The following is a 23,722-nucleotide window of genomic DNA, read 5'->3' as shown; positions in this document are numbered from 1 at the left end:
ATTGGAAGACTGAGATGCAGTACTGAGGTGGAAGGCTTATTTGAAATCCATCTGCTATGGATTTTAACTTCACCAGGGTGGTAAAATGATCTGAACCACATAATCTACTCTAGTATCTTCTCCTAGTTTCATAGGGAACAGCAGGAGAGATACAAAGTTGCGAGAAATCCAAAGTTGGAAACCTTTTCATGTAGTGTTCCTGAATCTCAAGGAAATCCAGCTTATTAGTTTCAAAAGAATCTTTCAGCCACTACTGCATCTGTGCTTCCATCTGGGTGGGGACCTAACTGAAATGTGATTCCATGTTGGAAACCAGTATACAGAAAAGTCAGTTCCCAGCTTCAGAGGAGATTGGCAGAATACAGTTTGGATCCAGGTTCAGTAAGTACAATTTGCTAGTTTATTTTAGTTTCCAAAGCCATCCAACTTTCATTTGCCCTGGCTCTTGATGTTTTAGAAACTTGGCAATAGAATGATCTTATTAAATAGATCCTCCCCTCATATAAGCATCTTCAGATTGAAAGGCCACATAAATTTTGTTTTTCAATTCTAAACGCATACAAGATTTTTATCTGTCCCATTATGGATCAGACTTACCTTTCGTTTCTCCCTAGCTCTCCTGTATTTTTTTCTGTATTCATTTAGATTTAATTTTTTTAAGGCAAGAACCATGTATAAGGTGACTTATTCATGTTCAAAATCTTAGTACTTAATACAAAATCTGGCATATAGTCATTAATCAATAGCATTATAGTTAATAATACATATTATGAGGAAAACATTTTCTATTAACATAGATTACTTTTCAGGCCTATCATATATGACATATATATGTATATACACATGTATACACATATCTGTGATACATATCTCTCTATATGTTACAGTAATAATTGGTATGTGAAGTTGTACCTGCACATATATATATAATCTCTATCAGATTCCCTAGCCATAATATCAACACAGCAAAGAATACATCTTAATAGAAAGATTTATGATTAGTAAATTAAACAGAGAATGGCAATATGACCCAGCAATTTCACTCCTAGGTATCTGCTCAAAAGAATGAAAACTATTACTCAAACAAAAAATTGTATGTAGATGTTCATAGCAAAATTCACAATAGCCAAAAGGTAGAAAGGATGCAAATATCCACCAACTGAGGAACAGATAAACAGAATGTGACATAATACATACAAAGAATATTATTCAGCCATAGAAATAATGAAGTCCTAGCACATGCTACAACACGGATCAAGCTTGAAAACTTTATAATGAGGGAAAGAAACCAGTCATAAAAGTTACATATTATATGATTCCATTTATATCAAAAATCCACCCTGACACATACATAGAGACAGGAAGAAGATCTGTGGTTGCCAGGGGCTGGGCTGGGCACGAAGTGATGGGAAGATAATAGTTGGTTTCTTTCGGGGTTGATAGAAATGTTTGGAGCTAGATAGAAGTGATGGTTTTCACACATTGTGAATGTAAAGTAAATGCTAAATTTCACATTTGAAAGTGGTTAAAATGGTAAATTGTATGTGTATTTTACCATAACAAAAATATTTGTGCCAGAATTGCTGTTTAATCAAACTACATTTTAAAAATTAAAAATCTTGAATTCATTATTTTTTTCTAGAATTATATAGCAGTTATAGCTCACCTGACTTACTTGACTAAAATCATCTTTTTTTTTTATTTTTATTTATTTATGATAGTCACAGAGAGAGAGAGGCAGAGACACAGGCATAGGGAGAAGCAGGCTCCATGCACCCGGAGCCCGAAGTGGGATTCGATCCTGGGTCTCCAGGATCGCACCCTGGGCCAAAGGCAGGCGCCAAACCGCTGCGCCACCCAGGGTTCCCTTCTTTTTTTTTTTTTAAGGAAACTTCAGTCTATTGAAATCTCTGTTCTCTATCGATGAAAATATATCAAAATCATTAATTACTTTAGTTCAAATGATTGATTGTTATCCATAGTTCACCTACTCTTTTCTTTTCCATTATAATAACTAATTCAATGCTGTTCCTTTGAGAAAAAGGCAGGTTTTTTTAAATTAAATACTGAAAATCTAAATATTTTTGTGGATACAATTAATTTTTTCAAAGAAAATTATTTAAAAAGTTTTACCTGCCATTGCTTTGTAGTTCATAATCATTAGAATTCATAACATAATCATTACTTTACTGTCTTATGTCACTGGATAGAGATCATCAATATGTAAATTATATATATAATAGATGGAGTTATAAACACTAAAAGTATCGAGTCAATGGAATAATATTACGAAGGAGAGATGATGTTGAAATTATGGTGGTGTAGATGAGCTTCACTGAAAAATATAAACTTTCACATGCATCTAGAAAAATTGATAGGATTTGATAGTTTACCATAGCAGGAGAGAATGATGAACATTCCAGGTGTCCAGGCAAGACAGAAGATGCTTCAGGATTTCAATATCTCCATTGTAAATGATTGAAAATGCCTTGCCACTATTTCCCAGCGTGTAACTGCATCCACCCATACGTGTCCTGTACACTCTGGGATGAGAGATCTTTCTAAAAGACAAATCTATTTGGCCTAATAATTACAATAGCATGCATTTATGCAGTGGTTACTTTGTCCCAGACACTGTTGTGTCTTCACAGTTAAACACTTAATCATCATAACAATTGTGCAAGATTTTTCCTTACCCTGTCAAAATACTTATAAATATTACAAGAAAATCAGATTCTGAATCCTACCATGAGCTGCCTGTATCTTCTGACTCAATGTTCAAACCAAATGACTCAAATACAAGAGAAACAGTAACTTATCCAATTATCTAATAGGTACTTACTGAATGCCACGTCCTCTCACCCCTCCATATGTCTTTGTCTGTGTGATGTCTGTGGACTCAAATGTTCCCTACTACCTTCTTATTTCCTCTGCCTTTTGTATGAATGTACATTCCCTCTCACCTTTGAGCAGTATTCTCTGATGTAAAAATAGTTACACTTTGTTTTTATGCCCAGGTTTTGGCTATTATTTATAAAGCTGTGTTAAAGATTCAAATATAGTTCTTTGTGTAAACATATATTTTCATTTTTGTTGGGTAAGTGCCTATAAGAGGAATTGCTGGATCATTAGGAAAGTCAAGTTTAACTTTCTGAGAAACTGCCAAACCACTCTCCAAAGTGCAGTGGCACATTTCATTTCTTACAATCATTTTGTCCCTCATCTTCAACAAAACTTAGTATTATTGGTTTTATTAATTTCAGCCATTCTGCTGAGCATGTAGTGCTATCATATGTGATCTGGTTTGTGTTTTCCTAATGACTAATGATGTTGAGCGTCCTTTCCTGTGTATTTTCCGTTCGTTTATCTTCTATGGTGAAATGTATGATAAAATCAAAACCCCATTTTAATTAAGTTACTTGGTTTCATACTAAGGAGTAGTAAGATTATTTAGATATTCAACTTACATGTCCTTTATCACATATATGTGTTACAAATATTTCACTTGAATTTACAACCCTGAGGTCAGGAGTCCCTCGCTCCACTGACTGAGCCAGCCAGGCTCCGTAGCCTGCTTTACTTTTTTATACTACTTTGGACTCTTATTTTTCCTGAATCTGTGTGTATATACTTTTTAGCAACTTGGGAAAATTCTGGCTATTTGTTATTCAAATATTTTGTTCTTACTCTGTGTCCTTCATTTTCTAGCAATCCAATTACATGAATGTATGCTCTGTTAATATACCAAGTCCTTTGTTTTTAAGCTTGGTAAGAAAAGTCTTGGGAAATTTTTATACTTAATTTAGCTTCAAAACTAAGGCAGTATCCTGAGGACTCTACTTAATGCCCTGTGTATCACTAGATCTTTCCACACTGGCAAGTGGACACATGAGTTATCCTCAGCCCTGTGAGAGCTCCAGGAACTTTTCTACTCCTTTCCTGTAGCTCTTTCCAAGGCTTCTGGTATTTTCTTCTCATGAAATGTACAGAGCAATACTCAGTGACAGAATTGGGAGATTCTTTGAGGTTTTACAGAGTTGTGTGTCTCTGCAACTACCCACTCCGCTCTCTTATTCTGACCTGTCAAATCTAGTTTTCTTGACTGCTCCCAAAATTTGGTCTCTATCTCTGCAACTTGGCAAGATGGCTTGATTCCATTACAGCTAACCCTCCTTTGTTGTTTGGTACAATTGAAGGGCTCATCTTTTTTGTGGTTCACTTATGCCAGGGGTCATAGTCCTATGTTGCTTGTTGTCCAGTATTTGAAAAATGTTACTTATGTTTTGTCTGCTGTCTAATTGTTTAACACAGAAGAGGTTTTTTTGTTTTGTTTTGTTTTGTTTTTGTTATTTCCTCCTAACCAAGGTTGAAGTTCTAGTCCAATTCCACATGTTGAGTTTAAGGAATTGATGAAACATATAGCAAGGTGTCAAAACAGGCAAACATGGCCTTAGAAAGGAGCTTATTTTTATATTAAATTTCCCAATTATTTTTTAAGTATAAAATTGAAAGTAGAGAAATAAGTGATTCATTGGGAATTACTATATATTATATTCAAAAAGCAGAAGACTAAAGATGTAATTCTTGGGGAGTCATATGTAAGAGAAGAAAGATTTATAAAAGTAAAGTTATATGTTAAATAAAAGCAGACACAATTTTAAGAAATTTGGAGTTATTCTGAAAATTGATTGGTACTTAAAGGAAGAACCATGTTCTGATGTTTTCCCCTAAAATTTCAGCAAGTTCTAAAAAAAAATAAACATAAAAATAAAATAAAATTTCAGCAAGTTCTTGATTGAAAAATTTTAAAGGGATATTATTTTCCAATGAAATGACAGTTGGTATCAGACATTTGTGCCTGCTGACAAGACAGTGACATGGTACCACAACAAGTGCCTACGATTCAAATGGTGTCTAGACAGGAGGGATCATTTTAAACTTCTTATTTTTCACTGTCATCAAATTCTGTACCATACATTTTCTTTTATGCACAGTGATTAGACATAGATTTTACATAAAAGGAACATAGAGGGGACAATACTGTTGTATACTGTAAATAATTAGAGGAGTCAGTTTATTTAAGTAGATTGTTCAAGTTAAGTAGATGTTCAAGAGTATAGTCTATAGCTCTCTCATGAAGATAAAATCAAAACACTGAACTGTGACTTAATTCTTTGATATATACATGTACACATGCGTGCATATGTAAATGATTGAGATATGATACCAAATTAAATCATCTGTCAATCTAAAATAATTCTAGTAGACTAATTTATTGACTATTCTATTTCACTTCGCTTGATAAATATTGTTAGAGTTGTAAAACTAGAACCTTTAGTTTTATAATTACATTAAAATATATCCTTGACTCTATCTTTGATTGGTAGTTCCCTGGGAGATGAAGGAATTTTGTGATAAAAATATAAGTGAACATCTGAATTTAAAGAAACTTGTGGATTTCTAGAGAATTATAAATTATCCTTAAATTACCAAACTTTAAGTGATCAGAAATCATATAGAGCTAATCATGTCAGCTATTCTGAAAAAGTTGAATAATTTCCTAGTTAAGCCCATTTGGAAATGCACAGAGAAAAAATTTTAAATGCTTTAAATAATTTATTATATCTTTTCGGAAAGAAATTTCTGGGGTAAGTACAGTACATTTCAAAGACAAAAGAATCATAGACATGAGTGGGAAATATCAGAAAGGGAGACAGAACATGAGAGACTCCTAACTCTGGGAAACGAACAAGGGGTGGTAGAATGGGAGGTGGGCAAGGGGTGGGGGTGACTGGGTGACGGGCACTGAGCGGGACACTTGATGGGATGAGCACTGGGTGTTATGCTATATGTGGGCAAATTGAACACCAATAAAAAATAAATAAACAAATAAAAAACAAAGACATAAGAATCAAATGATCACGTCTTTACTAATTTATTTTGGCATTAAAACCATGTTCAATTATGGATCAACTTTGTATACATATTCCTAAGAACTATCCATCATTCCACAAGTTTAGATTAACCCTTAGTAAAATATATACAAAGAAACTGTAGTCTGTATTTTAAAGTTTTTTCCCCAAACCTATAGTAATTTTATTTATGAAGCAAAAATAAAACATTTATCTTTAAATTAAATAGCGTCATAATACCAACATTTTGGGAAGCACTTTATTCTTAATCTACGTAGGACTGGAATAAACATAAACTGTGACCTACTGTATCTTAACCCCTGAGAAACTCATATCCGCATGTACCCAAATGTATGTATAATTTTCAGAAAAGCATTGTTCAAAATAGTTTGACAGTAGGGAGTAATATCCAAACATTTTTCAACAACAGAATGCATAGAGTGTGGTATTATCATTACAATATTATAATTAAGACCTATAACAATAATTTAACCACAACCACACTCAAGAACATAACTGCATCTTATGATAAATTGTGATAAAGATGTAAGACATAGAAATACATATAATGTGATTTTTGGGGGGGTAGTTAAGAACAGGTAAATCTAAACTTCATTCTTTGGGATGTACACCTGATAGTAAAACAAACAGAATAAGGAAATTATTACTAAGTTATGATAGGGTTCTTGCAGAATGATGGAAAGTGATTGCTTGAGGGTTTCTTGAGTAAGGCAATGTTCTTTTTCTTGGCCTAGATGTTGTTTATAGGATCACATACATTTTAATTGTTTGCTAAACAATTGTTTGTCAAAGCTGTGTTTGATGCACTTGTGTCTAATAACAAAAAAATTTTAAATATAAAATTTCAGAAATGACCGACCTAACAATATTTGGTATATAACAGGTTTTCAAGCTGCTTACAAGTTTCTGTACAAATGACTTTTTCTCTATGTCAGTTTTATCATTTGCTATGTAAATACTAAGTATCCTCTTCATATTTCTAAGCAGATTAATCTATGATTTAATCTTTTTATTTGAACAAACTTTGTTTAACCGGTGCAGCCCTGTCAATTTCCCCATATGTTGCTTTCATATTTCACTATGAACAATTTATCCCTCTCAAGTTAATATGGAAAAACATGGATTTTATTGATGATACATCTTGTGTTTAATTGTGAAGCACCACTGTGACTAATGAGACTTGTGTTCTTGTTATTTACTTGTAATTTATTAAGATCTGTCTTTGGAAAGGGGCAAATAGAACACATTATGTTGTTGATGACAATATTTGATAGTCAATAATCATTACCTGATTAAAATATAAGAATCAGGGATGGGATACTTATATCTTTTGTAAGTAAAAGCAGGAATATAGGCTGCAGAGAGAAAAAGGACAGAAAATCCAGGCCTATGAGATACTTGGAGATGGATGTCTGAGAGATCCAGATACCCAGATTCACAAAAAACAGTGACATATGGATTATGTGCCATATGTAATTTCTGAAAGAATTCCTATCTACTAAGTATCAATCCAAAAAGCAGTAATTGATGAATAGGATTGAAGTTCTTTCAATAGCCTGCTTTAAATATAGATGGTATAAAATCTGTTTCGTGAGAAACAAGATAATCTGATAGAAAACTAGCTATATGATATTAAGTAAATGGTTCTTATTTCTTCATATAAAAAGCATGTTACCGCCATGTAAAGCAAGTGATTCTTAGGTTGAAAACCTCAACATGCCTGGTTCTTGATGTACAGAATCCTTTCTGCATGAAAGAAAGACCTTGGATCTTTTGGGGTTTTTATTTGAGGATTCCAGTGTTCAGTATATTAGGAGAAAGTCTACCAGTGTAGCTGACGCAATAAGTTCACAATCTCATGTAGGCAGCTGCATCTCTGGGATGGCCAGCCCCAGGCTAATTGCCAACCAAGCAAAGAGTTCATTTTTGCCTGCGTTCTTCCAATGAGGATACAACTAGAATGAGTGCTGGTGTTGGGGGAGGCTAAACTCCACATCTACCCATCTTAGGTTCTCCCCGGGGGGACTCATTACCAAGAGGATATCATCAAAAGAAAAAATTTATAAAGGTTTGCAGTGCACATCACACCGAAGAAATCAAAAATAAAGAGGAACTCAAAGCAGCAGCTTAAAACTGTCGGCTTTATAGCGTCTTCAGCAAAGAACAATAATACATTTGTAGAAAAAATGATAGCCTAAAGAAAAGCAATTTTAGACTATCAAGGGCGGCATACTGGAAAGGTAAATATATGGGAAGACATTAACACTAAGATTTGTTTCTGGATTCCTCTTCCCAAAAATATATATACATATATATTTTGGGGTGGCATATCCCAGCTTCCTTCACAAGGCTTTATGCCTCGCTCTAAGGAATCCCTGCTGAGCCAAGCTCTAGTTATTGGTATTTGAGTTAAATTACAGTTATAGGTGGAATGGGTTTATGAGTCATTTCATTAGAATGTTTTCAAAAGATGTGCCCTTAGTCTCTTCTTTGACCAAAGGTGTGTGCAGAAGCCCCATCCTCTAAGGGATTGTACAGAATGTCTGGAGCTCTGTAGAGTTGGTTTTTTCCCCCCTCCTGAGGAAAGCAAGATTACTCTTTAACAGTTAAAAGCGTTGTTCCTATTAGGGATAATGTAACACCACGTCATCCTTCCTATATAGTACAATCATTATGCATACACTATAAAAACAGACTGCATGGTGACTAATTTTCAAATAAACCCATAGACTAAATCACAGCATATATAAATCATTTCTATCTCAACTGCTCACTTAAACCTGAACAAATTTTCTGGAAGCATGTTAATTTTCCTATGATACTCCTTAATATTTCTTGCAGAGCTGGTTTGGTGGTCACATATTCTTGCAGTTTCTGCCTATCTTGGAAGCTCTTTATCTCTCCTTCTATTCTGAATGAGAGCCTTGCTGGATAGAGTTTTCTTGCCTGCATGTTCTTCTCATCTAGGACCCTGAATCAATCCCGCCAGCCCTTTCTGGCCTCCCAGGTCTCTGAGGAGAGGTCTGCTATTAATGTAACAATTCTCCCCATATTCGTTAAGAATCTGCTGCCTCTATCTACTTTACAGATTTTCTCTTTTTCTATAGAATTTGCAAGTTTCACTATTAAGTGTTGAGGTGTTGAACGGTTTTTATTGATTTGGGGGGAGGACCACTCTATCTCCTGGGTCTGAGTGCCTATTCCCCTCCTGAATTAGGGAAGCTCTCAGCTTGGATTTGTTTAAATATGCTTTCTGGCCCTCTGTCCTTCTGGGTGCTCTCTGGAACCCCAGTGATACGTAATTCTTCCTTCTGAAGCTGTCATGTATTTCCCTTAACCTTTCCTCGTGGTCCTTTCATTGTTTTTCTCTGTTTTCCTCAGCTTCCTTCCTTGCCATCAAGGAGTCTTCTGTGTTGCTCATTCTTTCTTCCAGCACCTTATGCCTTGCCATTAGGACCCCCAATTTGGATTGCACCTCATTTAATTGATTTTTAACTTCAGCCTGATGAGATCTTAATTCTGCAGTTGTGAAGCCTCCACCCGCCCCGGGGGGAGGCAGGACCTCGGCCGTGTCCCCCGGGCCCTGGGATCCGGGGCCTGTGCTGCCTGCACCGCGCTCCCGGGGCCATGGCGGGCGCCCGAAGGCAGCAGGTGCAGCGCCCCGCCCGCCCGGAGCCCCCGCCTGCCCCCCTGCTTCTCCCCGAGGCCCCGCCGCCTGCGGCTCCAGCGCTGTCCCGAGCTGGGCCCGCGGGCCTGGGGCGCTCTGCCCCGGCCGTGCCTCGTCTGCTAGTGACCCCGGGAGCCTGGGGACTCCGCCGCCTCTCCTGGGGTTCAGCCCGACACCCCTCCTCTCCGGGGCTGGGCTCTAGGGGCGCCCAGGCTTTCCCGCCAGGCTGGAGCCATCTCCTCTGGCCTGCAGCTCCCCACCCCCCCACCTGCCCCAGGCTTCTTCCTTCCTTTCCCTTTCCCTTTCCTTTTCCCTTTCCCTTTCCCTTTCCCTTTCCTTTTCCCTTTCCCTTTCCTTTTCCCTTTCCCTTTCCCTTTCCTTTTCCCCCTTTCCCCCTTTCTCCTTTTCCCCCTTTCCCCCTTTCCCCCTTTCCCCCTTTCCCCTTTTCCCCCTTTCCCCCTTTCTCCCTTTTCCCCTTTCCCTTTCTCCCTTTCCCTTTCCCTTTCCCTTTCCCCCTTCCTGTCTTGTCTTGTTAGAAGCCAAAACTTTTCTCTCTGTAGAGTTCCGGCTGTTCTCTCTTTAAATCTCAGGTCACATTCGTAGGTGTTCAGGATGGTTTGGAAGTTCTGTAGGGAAGTTGGGGACCTGGTGAGGTGAGGACCCTACTCCTCCATCTTCATAAATCCCCTCTTTCAGGGTATTTGAAAGACTGCTTTGTCTTGTCCTCCAAATGGTGCCTCTTAAAGTCTGTACGCATATTTCAATGTAATTAAAAAATAGAGCCTTTTCCAGTAGCTGTTAAAAAGAACATCTCAGGGGATCCCTGGGTGGCGCAGCGGTTTAGCGCCTGTCTTTGGCCCAGGGCGCGATCCTGGAGACCCGGGATCGAGTCCCACATCGGGCTCCCGGTGCATGGAGCCTGCTTCTCCCTCTGCCTGTGTCTCTGCCTCTCTCTCTCTCTCTGACTATCATAAATAAATAAAAATTAAAAAAAAAAAAAGAACATCTCAGTTATTTTGTATCAAAGGCAATTTCATGCACTTTTTTTTTTATAAACTGCTTATTCAGTCAGCATTTTCCAGTGCTCCTGAGAGGGCAGTGAGGTGCCAAGTGATTGGCCTATAAAGCTGCTGGCTAAGGACAAAGTTTCTGCTCGCACTCCGGACAAGTGTCTGGCGCAAAAGCAGATTCCATGGGGATGGATGTGGGGCTGGCCAGGCCGGCCACTGATGTGGGGTGGGCTCTTGTTCAGAGGGGTTTCCAGGTCCCATTCCCCCTTTCTGGTGACCAATGACTGAAATACCCTTTGGATTGTTGGACAGTCCTAACTTTCCTAACTCCAGCGACCTCAACTTAGTTTTACTTAATAGCTGGTGTTTAATATTGTCCTTTGTGGTTTTATGTTTCCTCTCTTTTTTTATTGTATAAGACTCATGGCTTTCACATCCGTTTCCATGTAGAGGAACTCCAGCTGGCGACTAGACTGCGGGCAACCTCACTGAAGGAGAGAAAGCATTTTGGGGGCATTTTTCGAGACCATGTGGTGGATACCCGACAGTACTTGGAACATGTTAGAGAGTCCACGACAGGTATGCTGGCCATTAACGACCCAGCCTGAGGGAATTGTTCACGTGAAACCTGTGCATGTTTGTGTTTAAGAGTGTGTGTAAAACTTCATCCCATCACTGTGAGTGGAGGTAACCTCCCAATCTGCTTACGTTGTTGTAATGGCACCCAATTTTGCAGAAACAGAGACTATTAGAGAGTCCTAGATGGACTCTCCATTTTTCTCTTCCTTTTATAGCCACTAAGACAAAATGACCCAGCTCTTTGAATGCACTGAGACTTTAGAAAAAAGAAACCTAAGCATAATTACAACATTTACATTATTCTGGCTCCCCACCCACTCCCCCTGTTGGAAGCCTTGTGTTAGAGATCTTTCTTCTGATCTCTTGTTAAATATTTTAATCTTCTGTTTTAACTCTCTAAATGTCTGCTTGAGTGAGGACTCCTCTAAATGGATGATACATACTCTGGACATCAGCTGTATGTAAATGTTTATGTGTTTGGTGGTTAATATCCTTGTTTGGCCTAACTTTGGCTTTCAGTATTGGGATGTCCACATTATTTAGGTACAGTCAGTCTGCTTGTTTCATTATTGACACGTGAATTCATTTTTGCAGGCACGCTGGGTAGACCTGTAAAGCTATTCACAAACCATTTCCGAGTGACGTCCCGCCCCCAGCATGTCACATATAAGTACAACATTGACTACATGCCAGACATCGAGGATGGAAAAGTTCGTTCAGAATTGCTTTTGCGGCATAAAGCATTTATTGGAGAGTGCCATATATTTGATGGGAGCTCTTTATTATTACCTCACAAGCTACTGTTGCCGGTTAAGTACTGTTATTGGATGTTTTCTTTTTAAATTTTATTTACTTGATAGAGCAAGAGAGAATGAGCAAGAGGGCGGAGGGACAGGGAGAAGCAGTCTCCCCACTGAGCAGGGAGCACAACTCGGGCTCAATCCCAGGACCTGGGATCACTACCTGAGCCAAAGGCAGATGCTTAACAAATTGAACCACCCAGGCACCCTAGACATTTTCTTGACCTTTGTTCTCTTCCTCTCACATCTTCACTGTTTTAAAGCAAATACCATTTTTGTACAACGATTTGAGGAGACCTGAAGATCTCTTGCCCATGGGATTTGTAACACCCACGTGCCATGTGTGCTTATCACTGATGTTCCCTCCTGCCTCATGTCAGTGCTTTTTTTTATGTCAGTGCTTAAAATGAATCTGAGAGCAAAATATATACATGTTTTTACATTTTCAAAGGCAAATATGGGTCAAGTGCTGATGAAGTATTGAATAGTTTTTATCTTTCAGCAAAAACATTAGAAGGACTTAATATTTTTTCAATAAACATCTATTTACCAAATGGATAATCTACAGGAGCTCATTTAAGTTAAAAAAAAGTAGTTGTAAATGTTTAATTCTGACTCCTCACTTTAGCCTTATAAGTCTTGTATTGTCCCTGCATGTGTCACACCGGTGTGTTTTATACCCAGGTGACCTATTGATTTGTGGTTCAATAATGAGCTTATTGTCTTCGGAAGGACTGCTAGACCCTCTTGTTTTTTCTTTATCTCAGAAAACGGAATTGGTCAGCCTACTGAAAAACCAGGTTGTGAAGCTGACCATTGAATTCATCAGCGAACTCTCACCCAACTCACCAGACTGCTTACGCTATTACAACATTCTCTTTAGAAGGTGTGTTTATAAGCTTTAGTTTCCTTGAGATATGACTGTGTTCATGTGTCAGTGGCATTGAACATAGACATTTGCTCCTAGAATTTCATGTTCTTGACACCTCCTCATCCTGAGAGGGCAACGGATCTTGGGGATGAAATGGGACTTGACCCTCACCTAGACATGCTTAAGTTCTGTGGCCTATCCTCAGTATTCTCCCTGCCTACCCCCATATCCTGTGCCTGGACCTGCCTGGAAGGAGGAGCATACATCGAGTATGCATGCCTATGCATATTTCTCCCTAGAGCAAATGCACTGGTTTTTTATTTTGTAGTAACAGTGGTGGACAAATATCCCAAATTGGAGGCACATCATCTGCAAAAGATGTTTTGGTTCATTTCTGGGAATGGAGGATATCCTAATGGTCTTTCCATGACAGTTTGTTGTATATAAGGGAAAGGAGGGGAAAACAGAGGATAAATGGACCTTAATATCTACCTCACAATATAATTTACTTGTACCAGGTACATCTGTTTATTATGTGTAATACAAAGTTGCTGGCAGATTTTTCCCCCTAATGTATCCTCATGTGTATTACCAAATGCTTAATATTCATACTATTTCAACAAAACTTATTCTTCAATTTTTAGAATTTTGAAGCAGATGAATTTGAAGCAAGTTGGTCGCAACTATTATAACAAGCAAGAGGCCACTGAGTTCTTCGATCACAAGTTGGTATAAAATAGTTTCATGTAATGTTTGTAATGTATACATCTAAATCCCATAGATTCTCACATGCATACATATGTAGGTATATATGTGTAAGCCTGTGGTTGATGATAAAATGGTTTAACAAAAATTAGGTATAACTAGCACAGCAGGTAAATCTCTATTGGAAAGGTCCTTCAAAAGACCATTTCTTATTAAAAATAAGAGATGAAACGGCTTGACTCTCAAGTGCCTTTTTAGGGCCCTGTGACACTTGCTCTATACTCAGAGCTTGGAGTTTGATAATCCCATCTAACGTGTTCTATTTGCAGGCTGGTCATCTGGCCTGGATACGTTACTTCTATTCTTGAGTATGAAACCAGCATTACCCTCTGTGCTGATGTGAACCATAAACTGCTCCGAATGCAAACAGCTTATGATTTAATAACAGGTCTTCGTGATCCACAAACCAGAAAGGAAGATGTTGAGCAAGTTTCTAAAGAATTAATCGGGTCAATTGTTTTTACACTGTAAGTCTGCTTAAAAAAAAAAAAAAAACAACAAACCTATCCCATTACTTTGATCACCACCCCCACCCCGAGAAGATGTTCCCATAGTTCTCAAACCACTCAGTAGTTAAAGTTCAGAAGCTGACCTGGCATGGCAATGGCCAAGTCAGTCCATGCTTTTCTCATCTAGGTCTATTGCATGAGAGAGGGATACGTGTCATTTGTAGACTTCGCTGTTCTTAATTCCTAATGCTGATCCAGTCATCTTGTGGAACCCTGTCCTGCACATAACAGAATATATTCCTTCCAAATTTCTTTTGCTTTGTGTCTAACTAGTTAAAAAAAAATCAGGGCTTAATTAGATAGAACCTATGGGCAAATTTCCACTTGAAGTTAGTTTTTTCCTCTCCCTTTAAACCAGACACTTTGAGTGTGGATTGAAAGTTGTTTAGCAACATCATCTTAAGAGTAAAGTTGAGGACTTTTGCTCCCTAATTTCAAAACATATAAAGCTAGTAATCAAGACAGTGGCAAAAGGACAGATGAAAAGATTGATGGAATAGAATTGAGTCCCAAAGTCAGTTTATAGTCAGTTTCTTTTTTTCAACAAGAGTGTCAAGACAGTTTAGAGAAGGAATACTCTTTCAGCAAATATTGCTGTGACCACTGGGTATCCACCTGGCCCTTCCTGACACAATATACAAAATTAACTCCAATTTCACTCCAAGATAAACTCAAAATAGACCTCAATGTAAGTGTTAAAAGTTTAAAAGTCTTTGAAGAAACTATAGGAGTAAATCTTCTTTAGGTGAGCAAAACCCTTATAGGACACCAACAGAGAAGGGATGACAAAAGAAAAGTATAAATTGTACTTCATCAAATTAAACACGTTTGTTCTTCAAAGTCAAAAGTGAAAAACAATGGATAGAAAGGTGATTTGCAATTGTTTTCTCTCAATCTCATAACTTGCATCTATTTAAGTAAAGAACAGGTACAAGTCAAAAGATAACTTTTAAAAAATGGGTAAAGGATCTGAATCAACATTTCTCTGAACAAAATATAAAAATGATCCATAATCACATGAAAATATACTCAATGTTATTAGCCATGAGGGAAATGCAGAGTAAAACCACAGTGAAATAGCACTTCGTACCCACTAGGATGGCTAAAATTAAGAAAGCAGATACTAAATGTTGGCAAGGATGTGAAAAATCAGAACCAACCCTCAAACGTTGCTGGTATAAATGTGAAATGGTATGATCTCCTTGGAAAACAGTATGGCACTTCCTCAACATGCTAAATATAGTGTGGCCATGTGATCCAGCAGTTCTATTCCTGGTTATGTACCCAAGAAAAATGAAAACTTATGGCCAATGTACCAATTTTGTAGACCTGACAGCATTATTCATAATAGCTTAAGAGTGTAAACAACTTGAATGTTCATCCGCTGAAACATATATCCCATTATAGATATGCTATGTTTTTATTTGGCAATAAGTAGGAATTAAGTACAAGTATATGCTATAGCAGGAATGAATCTCGAAAGACATTATGCTGAGTGGGAGAAGGCAGTCAGGAAGGGTCACATATCGTATGACTCAATTCCTATGCAACAGGTCAGGTAGGCAAACGTATAGGATGGACTTTAAACTAGCAGTTATCTAAGGACTGGGGAAGTTGAGTGGACATGAGGAGTGACTGCTCGTGGTTGTGGTGTTTGGGTTGTGTTGAAGAGTGTACAACTCGGTGAATATATTGAATATAATAAAGCTGATATATCCTGCAATTACCTGTAGGATTTAAAGCCTATTAATTCTTGCCTGATCCCATGCTATGAATACATTAGGAATAATACCATATATTGTGAATATTCCACAGGTATAACAACAAAACCTATAGGGTGGATGCTATTAATTGGGAGGATAATCCCAGAACCAAATTTAAGAAATCAGGTGGTGCTGAAATCACCTTTGTAGACTACTACAGGGAGGTATGCAATCTTTTATTTCAGTATGTCTAAATATTTTTTCTTATTTAATCAAATATGTCTCCTATGTATAACTGATAGTCACATGTTAGATCATAAGTCAAAATCTATATATTACAGGGTTTCTCTTGGAGGGTATTATAACTTACATGAATTTGTCCATGTATTTGGGTACCTTGTATATATGTTACATAATTAGAATGGCTCCAATAAGACCTCTTTAATGAGTCTTGGACATGGCTATGATAGTTTTAAACATGTTGATGGATTGGTGGGTTGAAAATAAAATATGGCAAAATTTCAGATATGAGGACTTCACCTATGTAGAAGTTTCAGCTCTCTAGGACTTGGTTCAAAATGAAAAAGTGAAAAATTACTATCAGAAATTATGTCACTTGTGTGCTAAATCTCATAACTCATGGATTCCTCAATCTTTTTTTTTATTTTTTTATTTTTATTTTTTTTTTAATTTATTTATGATAGTCAGAGAGAGAGAGAGAGGCAGAGACATAGGCAGAGGGAGAAGCAGGCTCCATGCACCGGGAGCCCGATGTGGGATTCGATCCCGGGTCTCCAGGATCGCGCCCTGGGCCAAAGGCAGGCGCCAAACCGCTGCGCCACCCAGGGATCCCGGATTCCTCAATCTTTATTCACAAAGAAACAAGTAAACTTCATGAACAAAGATGCACTAGGTGGTGAGGTTGGTTCTCTAGCTTTGGCAGTTAAGAGAGAATTCAAGGAGTTAGAGATATTTATAGCAAACGGAAAGAACTTAGAAAAGTATAAGCTGGGGTTTTTTTTTCTCTAAATTTTATTAGGAATCCAAAACCTAGCTACTTGGAAGCACTGAGAGTACACAGCCATTCAAGGGTATGGTGCTATTATGGCATCATCCCCACTTGTGCTCCACGCTTAGTACTTACTTGTTTAACCTGAAAGCATGTAATGAGTGCTCATTATACAACTTGGGTATACATTGGTAAGACTACTGAGTTCTCTGTTCTTAAGGAACTTGCATCCTTGTAGCAGGAAGAGAGATGGCAGACAAGAAGAAAGCATGTATTGGGGGAAATCTATGCAGATAATCAAGAGGTGTTATGGAGAATGTCTGGTGGCTTAGACTGCTGGTCATAGAAAGCTCTGAGTAGCTGGCATGTGACTGTCAGAAAGGAGCAAGCTGTGTGCAGATCGGTGAGAAGAATTGTCTCTTACACCACTTTCAGGATGGGCATGATGTATCCAGATCCCAAACAAGGCTAGAGTGTCCTGTCAAGAAATAAACCCAGTTGTGGGTGGGACGTGTACAGGGTTGCAGGATATGACGTCAGAGGAGGACGTGGGAGCCACACTGTATAAAGTTCTATCCACCTACACACATTGGATTTTACCGTTAAGTGAGACTATACAGATAGATGAAATGGGGCACTTTATTTTACAGATGTGGGTCTAATGTACAGGGAATGTATGGGTACAGGGAATATGCGGGTAAAAAGGGAGGCAGGGACACCAGTAGGGAGGTGCTTAAGTCCATTTAGATCAGTGATAATGGTAACCTGGATTAGAAAGGGAATGGATGGGGCAGACAAGAGGACTTTTGATGGCTCAAATGTAGTGAGTAATGGTAAGAGGAGTCTCTGGCTTTATCTGAGGAAGTGAGTGGAGGCTGGCATCACTTATTGCAATGGGAGATTCTGTGTGAGGAGCTGGCTTGGGGATTGTTGGGTTGACATAGCCTATGATGGAGTTGCAGACAGGGATATCAGGCTGATATTTGCTTGCTCATTCTCCAGATTTTACTTCAAAAGTCATTGGTTTAGGTGACCTTTGAAATGACTTGAGTAGTCTTGGGATGTCCTGGTGGGAACTCAGTATAATAACAGATGGCAATCTAGTTGTGTTGTCATGAGATCTAGAAAAATCCTGAAATCCATAGATGAGCCCTTAAAAGGAAAGCACAATCCTGGCTTGCAGAAAAGCTTTCATAGTAATGCAAAGTGGGACAAGGAAATTCCTGTGGAGATGCAGAAGTTGGTGTTGTAGGAGATCCCTATGGGATATCACAGGACAGCCATGAGAATTAATAGTGTGTTTCTCAAAGTTCTCGACAGAACAGCTTGTACAAAGGCTGTGCTAGTCTCAGTGGTGGGAGTGGTGATTGAGGCCCTAAAATGATGCCATGATTCCGCACACATGTATATACATATACTTGCACAAGCTCCTGTCTTAAGACTCTAGAAGCAGGGGAACGGAGGTGAATCCCAGCTGCCTTTCAAATAACTACAGAGAATTAAAAGTAGTAGTTCAGCTCCAGAGGTAAAGCACCATGAACACTGGATTTGAAGTCTTCTTGTCTCTGGAACTCCTTTGACATTCTCAAGATACTTAACCAATCCCACCAGAATTCATGTGACTAACTGGTGACTGATGAGGATCTCACTGGTCAGCATGGAAGGATCTATGACAGACCATCACTTTATGTGGGAGAGGAAAGGCACTTTATTGTACAGGAATTGCAGCCTAGGGATAGGAGCTTCTGGATAGATGTCTTGGCAAATGCCTTTTCCTGGCGGAAAAGTTTCGATGATGCAGGAGGCATGTTTGGAATAGCTGTAGTATTGCAGCTGCAAGGAGTGACCAGGTTTGTCGTCCCCCATTAATGTGGGAATCCTCTTCAAAGTTCTTAATTACATCCTTAATTTTTTAAGGCAGTACTATAGTGAGAAATATGTAATTCAAGGCTTGGTCCTGCATTTACCTATAGCAAGTCAAAGAAGGCTGGTACAGTGACCCCAACACAATGTTTATGAGAGTCTTGTTCTCCTGGGCCATGTGTGCTTACAAGGAAAAAAGAGGTCATCCCTGGGACATCTAAATTAAGAGACTATTAAGAGTATCTTTAACGTGTTCTTAAACTTGGGGAAATAGTCTTCCTAGCACACCCCTGGGCCTCTGTTGGTGATCCAGACTTTTTTGTACCTATTTAGGTGACTTGACTAGGCTTTGCTGACAGTCACACCAGTGTTCTTTCTCACCTCTTTTGAGCAGCAGTAGAATACAGAGGTTACTGACCTAACTCAGCCACTGTTGATCAGCAAAGGCAAATGGAAAAAGAGCCAACAGGACACACCCCATAAGCCTATAATGCTGGTTCCTGAGCTATGCTACCTGACAGGTACTTCAGATTTATGCAGTCCTCATAGAAGACCACCCCTTTCAAGCCCCAGATGTTATGATGTAGAAGTACAGGCTTCTCACAGTACTCCATAATGACCCAGAGCTGTGTTCTCTCCATTGGCTCTTCCTCTTCCAGATAAAATCATCAAGGCTTCTTCACATACATATTTATTCTTGCTTGTTTAGCTATATCTTCTTAACTTTTTAAAGGTCTATCAGATAAAATGCGAAAAGACTACAGGGTGATGAGAGACTTGGCTCTTCATATGAGGTTGGATCCAGAAAGAAGGCAGCACGAATTACGGAAACTGATGAATACTATACAAATGTTAAGTCCTGTTCTTCTCTCTGTGTCTTTGTGTGTGTGTCCTGAAGATGAGACCCGTGCAGAACTCTTGATATCTCAGATTCTCCAACTAAAAAACAACAGGTTGGAAGAAAACGACCTCTTGTGGGAACAACTCTATTTGTTCCATTGATGCAAAGTTAGAGGAGGTCTGGAGGGGAAGAACAAAATAGAAAGACCCTAAGCACAAATGTGAGAGAGGACATGATTTCAGAGTACTAGAGACCCTCTCTCTGCAACATGTCAATACAGAAGACAAACAACAAGGCATCTTAGATTAAAGGAGAATTTTGCAAATGGATCATCATTTTTGCTTATTTCCTTTGGTTCTATTCTGTGGAAATATTTTAACTTTCAGAAATAGGGAGGTACAACGGGAACTTCAACTCTGGGATTTGAAATTTGATACCAACTTCGTGTCCTTCTCGGGAAGGATCTTGAAAGAAGTAAGAATTTTTCAAGGAAGAAGAGCGGTAAGACAGCTTCAAAATGGTCATGTTCTAGTTACTCTTGCAGTCATTTGGGGCCAAATGAATAATAATGCAGAGGACCTAAGTCAGGTCAGTAACTCACTGCTCTCTCTTCTTGGGCTGTTTGTCCTTTCTCTAGGGGAGAGCGAGCAGGTGTTCAGTTAGAAAGCATGTAACATCCTTGGCATATAGTAAACTCTATAGTTTACCATGGTTGGAGTTGTGGACATCTCTCGTGGCAAAACAATCTGCCAAGTATATCCTTAAGAGTCAAATAGCTAGAATCCAAACAATCCAGAGTAACCCATGATAGAATCCCAGTATTACTTACCACTATCTTAAGGGAAGAGTATGTAATTCAGTTATGACCAAAGTTTAAAATTGTAACGTTTCAGTAGGAAGTAGCAAGAATTTGCAATAGAAAGGCTCTTTGTCGGTATTTCTTTAAAAATTGAAGTCTTATACTATGTCTTCCAGTTTGACTCCCATCCACAGTTTGCAGATTGGTCGAGAGAGACCAGAAGTGGACCCTTACTCAATGTGAAGTCACTAGATCATTGGCTAATACTCTATCCTACGAGAAATTATGGAGCAGCCTCATCCTTAGTACAGAGTCTACGGAAAGTCACACCCACCATGGGCATAGCTATGAGAGAGGCAAAAATGTAAGTAGAGCTGAAATTAAGATCTATAACAACCGATCTTCAAATCGGAGGTAAAGTGGAGTCAGATTATATTAAATTATAGGAATTGGTCACTGTATTAAAACCCTGGAGGTTTGTAAACAAAAAAGCCTAATCTATTCCAATTAACTGTAAAATAGGCTTTGGGGATATATAGTTTGTGGCTATTGGGATACATGCTGAGGAAGCCAAACATTGAACTTATTTTTGTTTTAAGAACAAACTTATCAGGGTACTTGGGTGGCTCAGTCAGTTAAGCATCTGACTCTTGGTTTTGGCTCAGATCCAGCTGGGTGCTCAGTGGAGAGTATGCTTAAGATTCACTCTGTCTGCCCCTCCCCTTATGTGTGCATTTTACCCCTACGCAAATAAGCTCAGGAGTTATGGAAACTGTCTGATGTACAGGCAGCAGGGCAAGATTTCTAACACGTGCTCAGACCTCCAACAGGACATGGGGTCATAAGAAAGAGCAATTACTGTTTGGTTGCTTTCTAACTATAATGGAAGATCCTCAAAGTATTATTTCTAACATGATGATGCTTCTAGGAAGATTTTTTGGGGATAATCCTCAATCAGACTAGGGAAATTCCTTTCTCATTTTAAAAATTTCTTTTCACATGAATGAATGTGGAATTCTATCAAATGCATTTTGTACTTTTTTTTTTTTTTTTACATTTAATCTGCAATTATTTTTCCTATAATTCACCACACTAACTGTTTCTTTTTCTGAAGATTGCATTTCAGGCTTACTGTCACCCTAGGCCCATGGTATTCTACTTTTTTTTTTTTTTTTACGATTTTTAATTTACTTGTCTGATAGAGAATGAGAGCTATCACAGGAGGAGAGAAAGAGAAAGAGGCACTGAGCAGGGAGCCTGATATTCTAATATCATTGCTACTTTCAAGTTATTCTTTGGTTTTTGAACGTATATGATTTAATGATTTTACTCTGTCAATGGGACACCTGAGTGGCTCAGCGGTTTAGCTCTCGCTCAAATAAGTAAATCTTTCATGACCATTAGTTAAAAGTAGTTTTTTTTTTTTTTTAACATTGTACCTTGTTTTTATGTGGTGCTCCATTGGCTGCATAAAACGTTTGTTACATACTTAACTTTTGAATACAGATGATATATACTTATTTTCTAGGCTTGAAGTAAGTGATACAGTCCAGTCCTATACAACCGTCTTAGAAAATCATGTTTCCTCCAAAACACAGATGGTAAGTTTCTATTTGATAGCACTTCCTTTTTTTTTTTTAAGATTTTATTTATTTATTCATACAGATGCAGATAGAGAGAGGCAGAGACACAGGCAGAGGGAGAAGCAGGCTCCATGCAGAGAGCACGACGTGGGACTCGATCCAGGGTCTCCAGGATCACACCCTGGGCTGCAGGCGGTGCTAAACCGTTACACCACCGGGGCTGCCCCCACCCTTTTTTTTTTTTTTTTACAAAGATTTTATTTATTCATGAAAGAGACAGGAGAGACAGAAGCAGGCTCCATGCAGGGAGCCCGATGTAGGACTCCAGGATCATGCCCTGGGCCAAAGGCAGGTGCTAAACCGCTGAGCCACTCAGGTGTCCCATTGACAGCAGCTTCCTGTCTTACCTTGTAGTGTTATAAATCTCATCTGTTAGATCTTGAGTGTCTACCACTCAAAATTAATCTCAAGTGCCCTTTCTTTGGCAGGGACTTGTCTTCAATTTCTGTCCTTTCCTGTCTCTGAGGCTGTCAGCCTGTTCATGGTCTCTGACCTTTCAGCCATGTTCACTGGAGAGTGGGCAAACACTTTGGGAGAAAGTGGCCTCAATTGCTGAGATCATCTCTCTGGGTCCCTACTTCTTTCCTGTCTTAACCTAATAACTCTTTATGACCTTGTTAGACTGCCTGAGCCCCAAACAGGCACAGTCCCTGTGTTTTCATCAGTTTGAACAGCTCTTCTTAGGAGGAGACTGGCCTATGCTATTCCAGAAGCTGAAATTGTAGGATGCATTAGCTGACCACTCTCTGAATACTCAGAAATCATCACAGAAAAAATTAGAATCTAGATTTTGCAATTGTACTTAAAAGCCTGACTTATTGAGCTATTGAAATATACATAAATACGTATATTTATATATGTGTATATATAAATAAATGGAGGTGTGTGTGTGTGTAATCTGTACCCAAAAGATTAGGTGCTTTAAGAAAAGCATATCTATAAGTTAGTTTAGCCTTCATCTTTAAGTGATCCCAACAGGCATGGAGAAATCCTAAGCCAATAATGGATTGGTGTCCTTTCAAACACACACATTGACTGCAGTCTATTACAATTAGAAATCATTAAATCATATACATTCAAAAACCAAAGAATAACTTGAAAGTAGCAATGATATTAGAATATCAGGCTCCCTGCTCAGTGCCTCTTTCTCTTTCTCTCCTCCTGTGATAACTCTCATTCTCTATCAGATAAGTAAATTAAAAATCATAAAAAAAAAAGTAGAATACCATGGGCCTAGGGTGACAGTAAGCCTGAAATGCAATCTTCAGAAAAAGAAACAGTGTGGTGAATTATAGGAAAAATAATTGCAGATGAAATGTAAAAAAAAAAAAGTACAAAATGCATTTGATAGAATTCCACATTCATTCATGTGAAATTTTTAAAATGAGAAAGGAATTTCCCTAGTCTGATTGAGGATTATCCCCAAAAAATCTTCCTAGAAGCATCATCATGTTAGAAATAATACATTGAGGATCTTCCATTATAGTTAGAAAGCAACCAAACAGTAATTGCTCTTTCTTATGACCCCATGTCCTGTTGGAGGTCTGAGCACGTGTTAGAAATCTTGCCCTGCTGCCTGTACATCAGACAGTTTCCATAACTCCTGAGCTTATTTGCTTAGGGGTAAAATGGGGATACTAGTCTTGATCTCAGTAGGTTATTGAAGAATTAACTGAGTCAAGTACAATGCTTGGCAAGTGCTCTCACATAGCACCCATCATGTAAGGGGT

At 38.6% G+C, this 23,722-nt stretch overlaps 2 protein-coding genes across 2 annotated transcripts in view; one reads left to right on the top strand and one right to left on the bottom strand.

Moving 5' to 3' along the window:
- Positions 1-23,722, bottom strand: part of LOC140597372 (uncharacterized) — a 340,786-nt gene that overhangs the window by 289,351 nt on the left and 27,713 nt on the right. The window lies entirely within an intron of this gene.
- LOC140597388 (piwi-like protein 1) overlaps positions 1-23,722 on the top strand; it is a 125,207-nt gene that overhangs the window by 93,804 nt on the left and 7,681 nt on the right. Inside the window, 11 exon segments of the mRNA XM_072745655.1 lie at positions 11,061-11,189; positions 11,784-11,998; positions 12,757-12,875; positions 13,505-13,585; positions 13,895-14,092; positions 15,950-16,061; positions 19,104-19,230; positions 19,443-19,560; positions 19,937-20,051; positions 20,526-20,713; positions 21,878-21,950. Coding sequence (XP_072601756.1) covers positions 11,061-11,189; positions 11,784-11,998; positions 12,757-12,875; positions 13,505-13,585; positions 13,895-14,092; positions 15,950-16,061; positions 19,104-19,230; positions 19,443-19,560; positions 19,937-20,051; positions 20,526-20,713; positions 21,878-21,950 — 1,475 coding nt within the window.

Source organism: Vulpes vulpes, unplaced genomic scaffold (genome assembly GCF_048418805.1).
Source record: "Vulpes vulpes isolate BD-2025 unplaced genomic scaffold, VulVul3 u000000698, whole genome shotgun sequence".
In the NCBI taxonomy this organism is placed as follows: domain Eukaryota; kingdom Metazoa; phylum Chordata; class Mammalia; order Carnivora; family Canidae; genus Vulpes; species Vulpes vulpes.
Note: the sequence above shows the minus strand (reverse complement) of the source record. Positions and strands in the feature narration are given on the sequence as shown.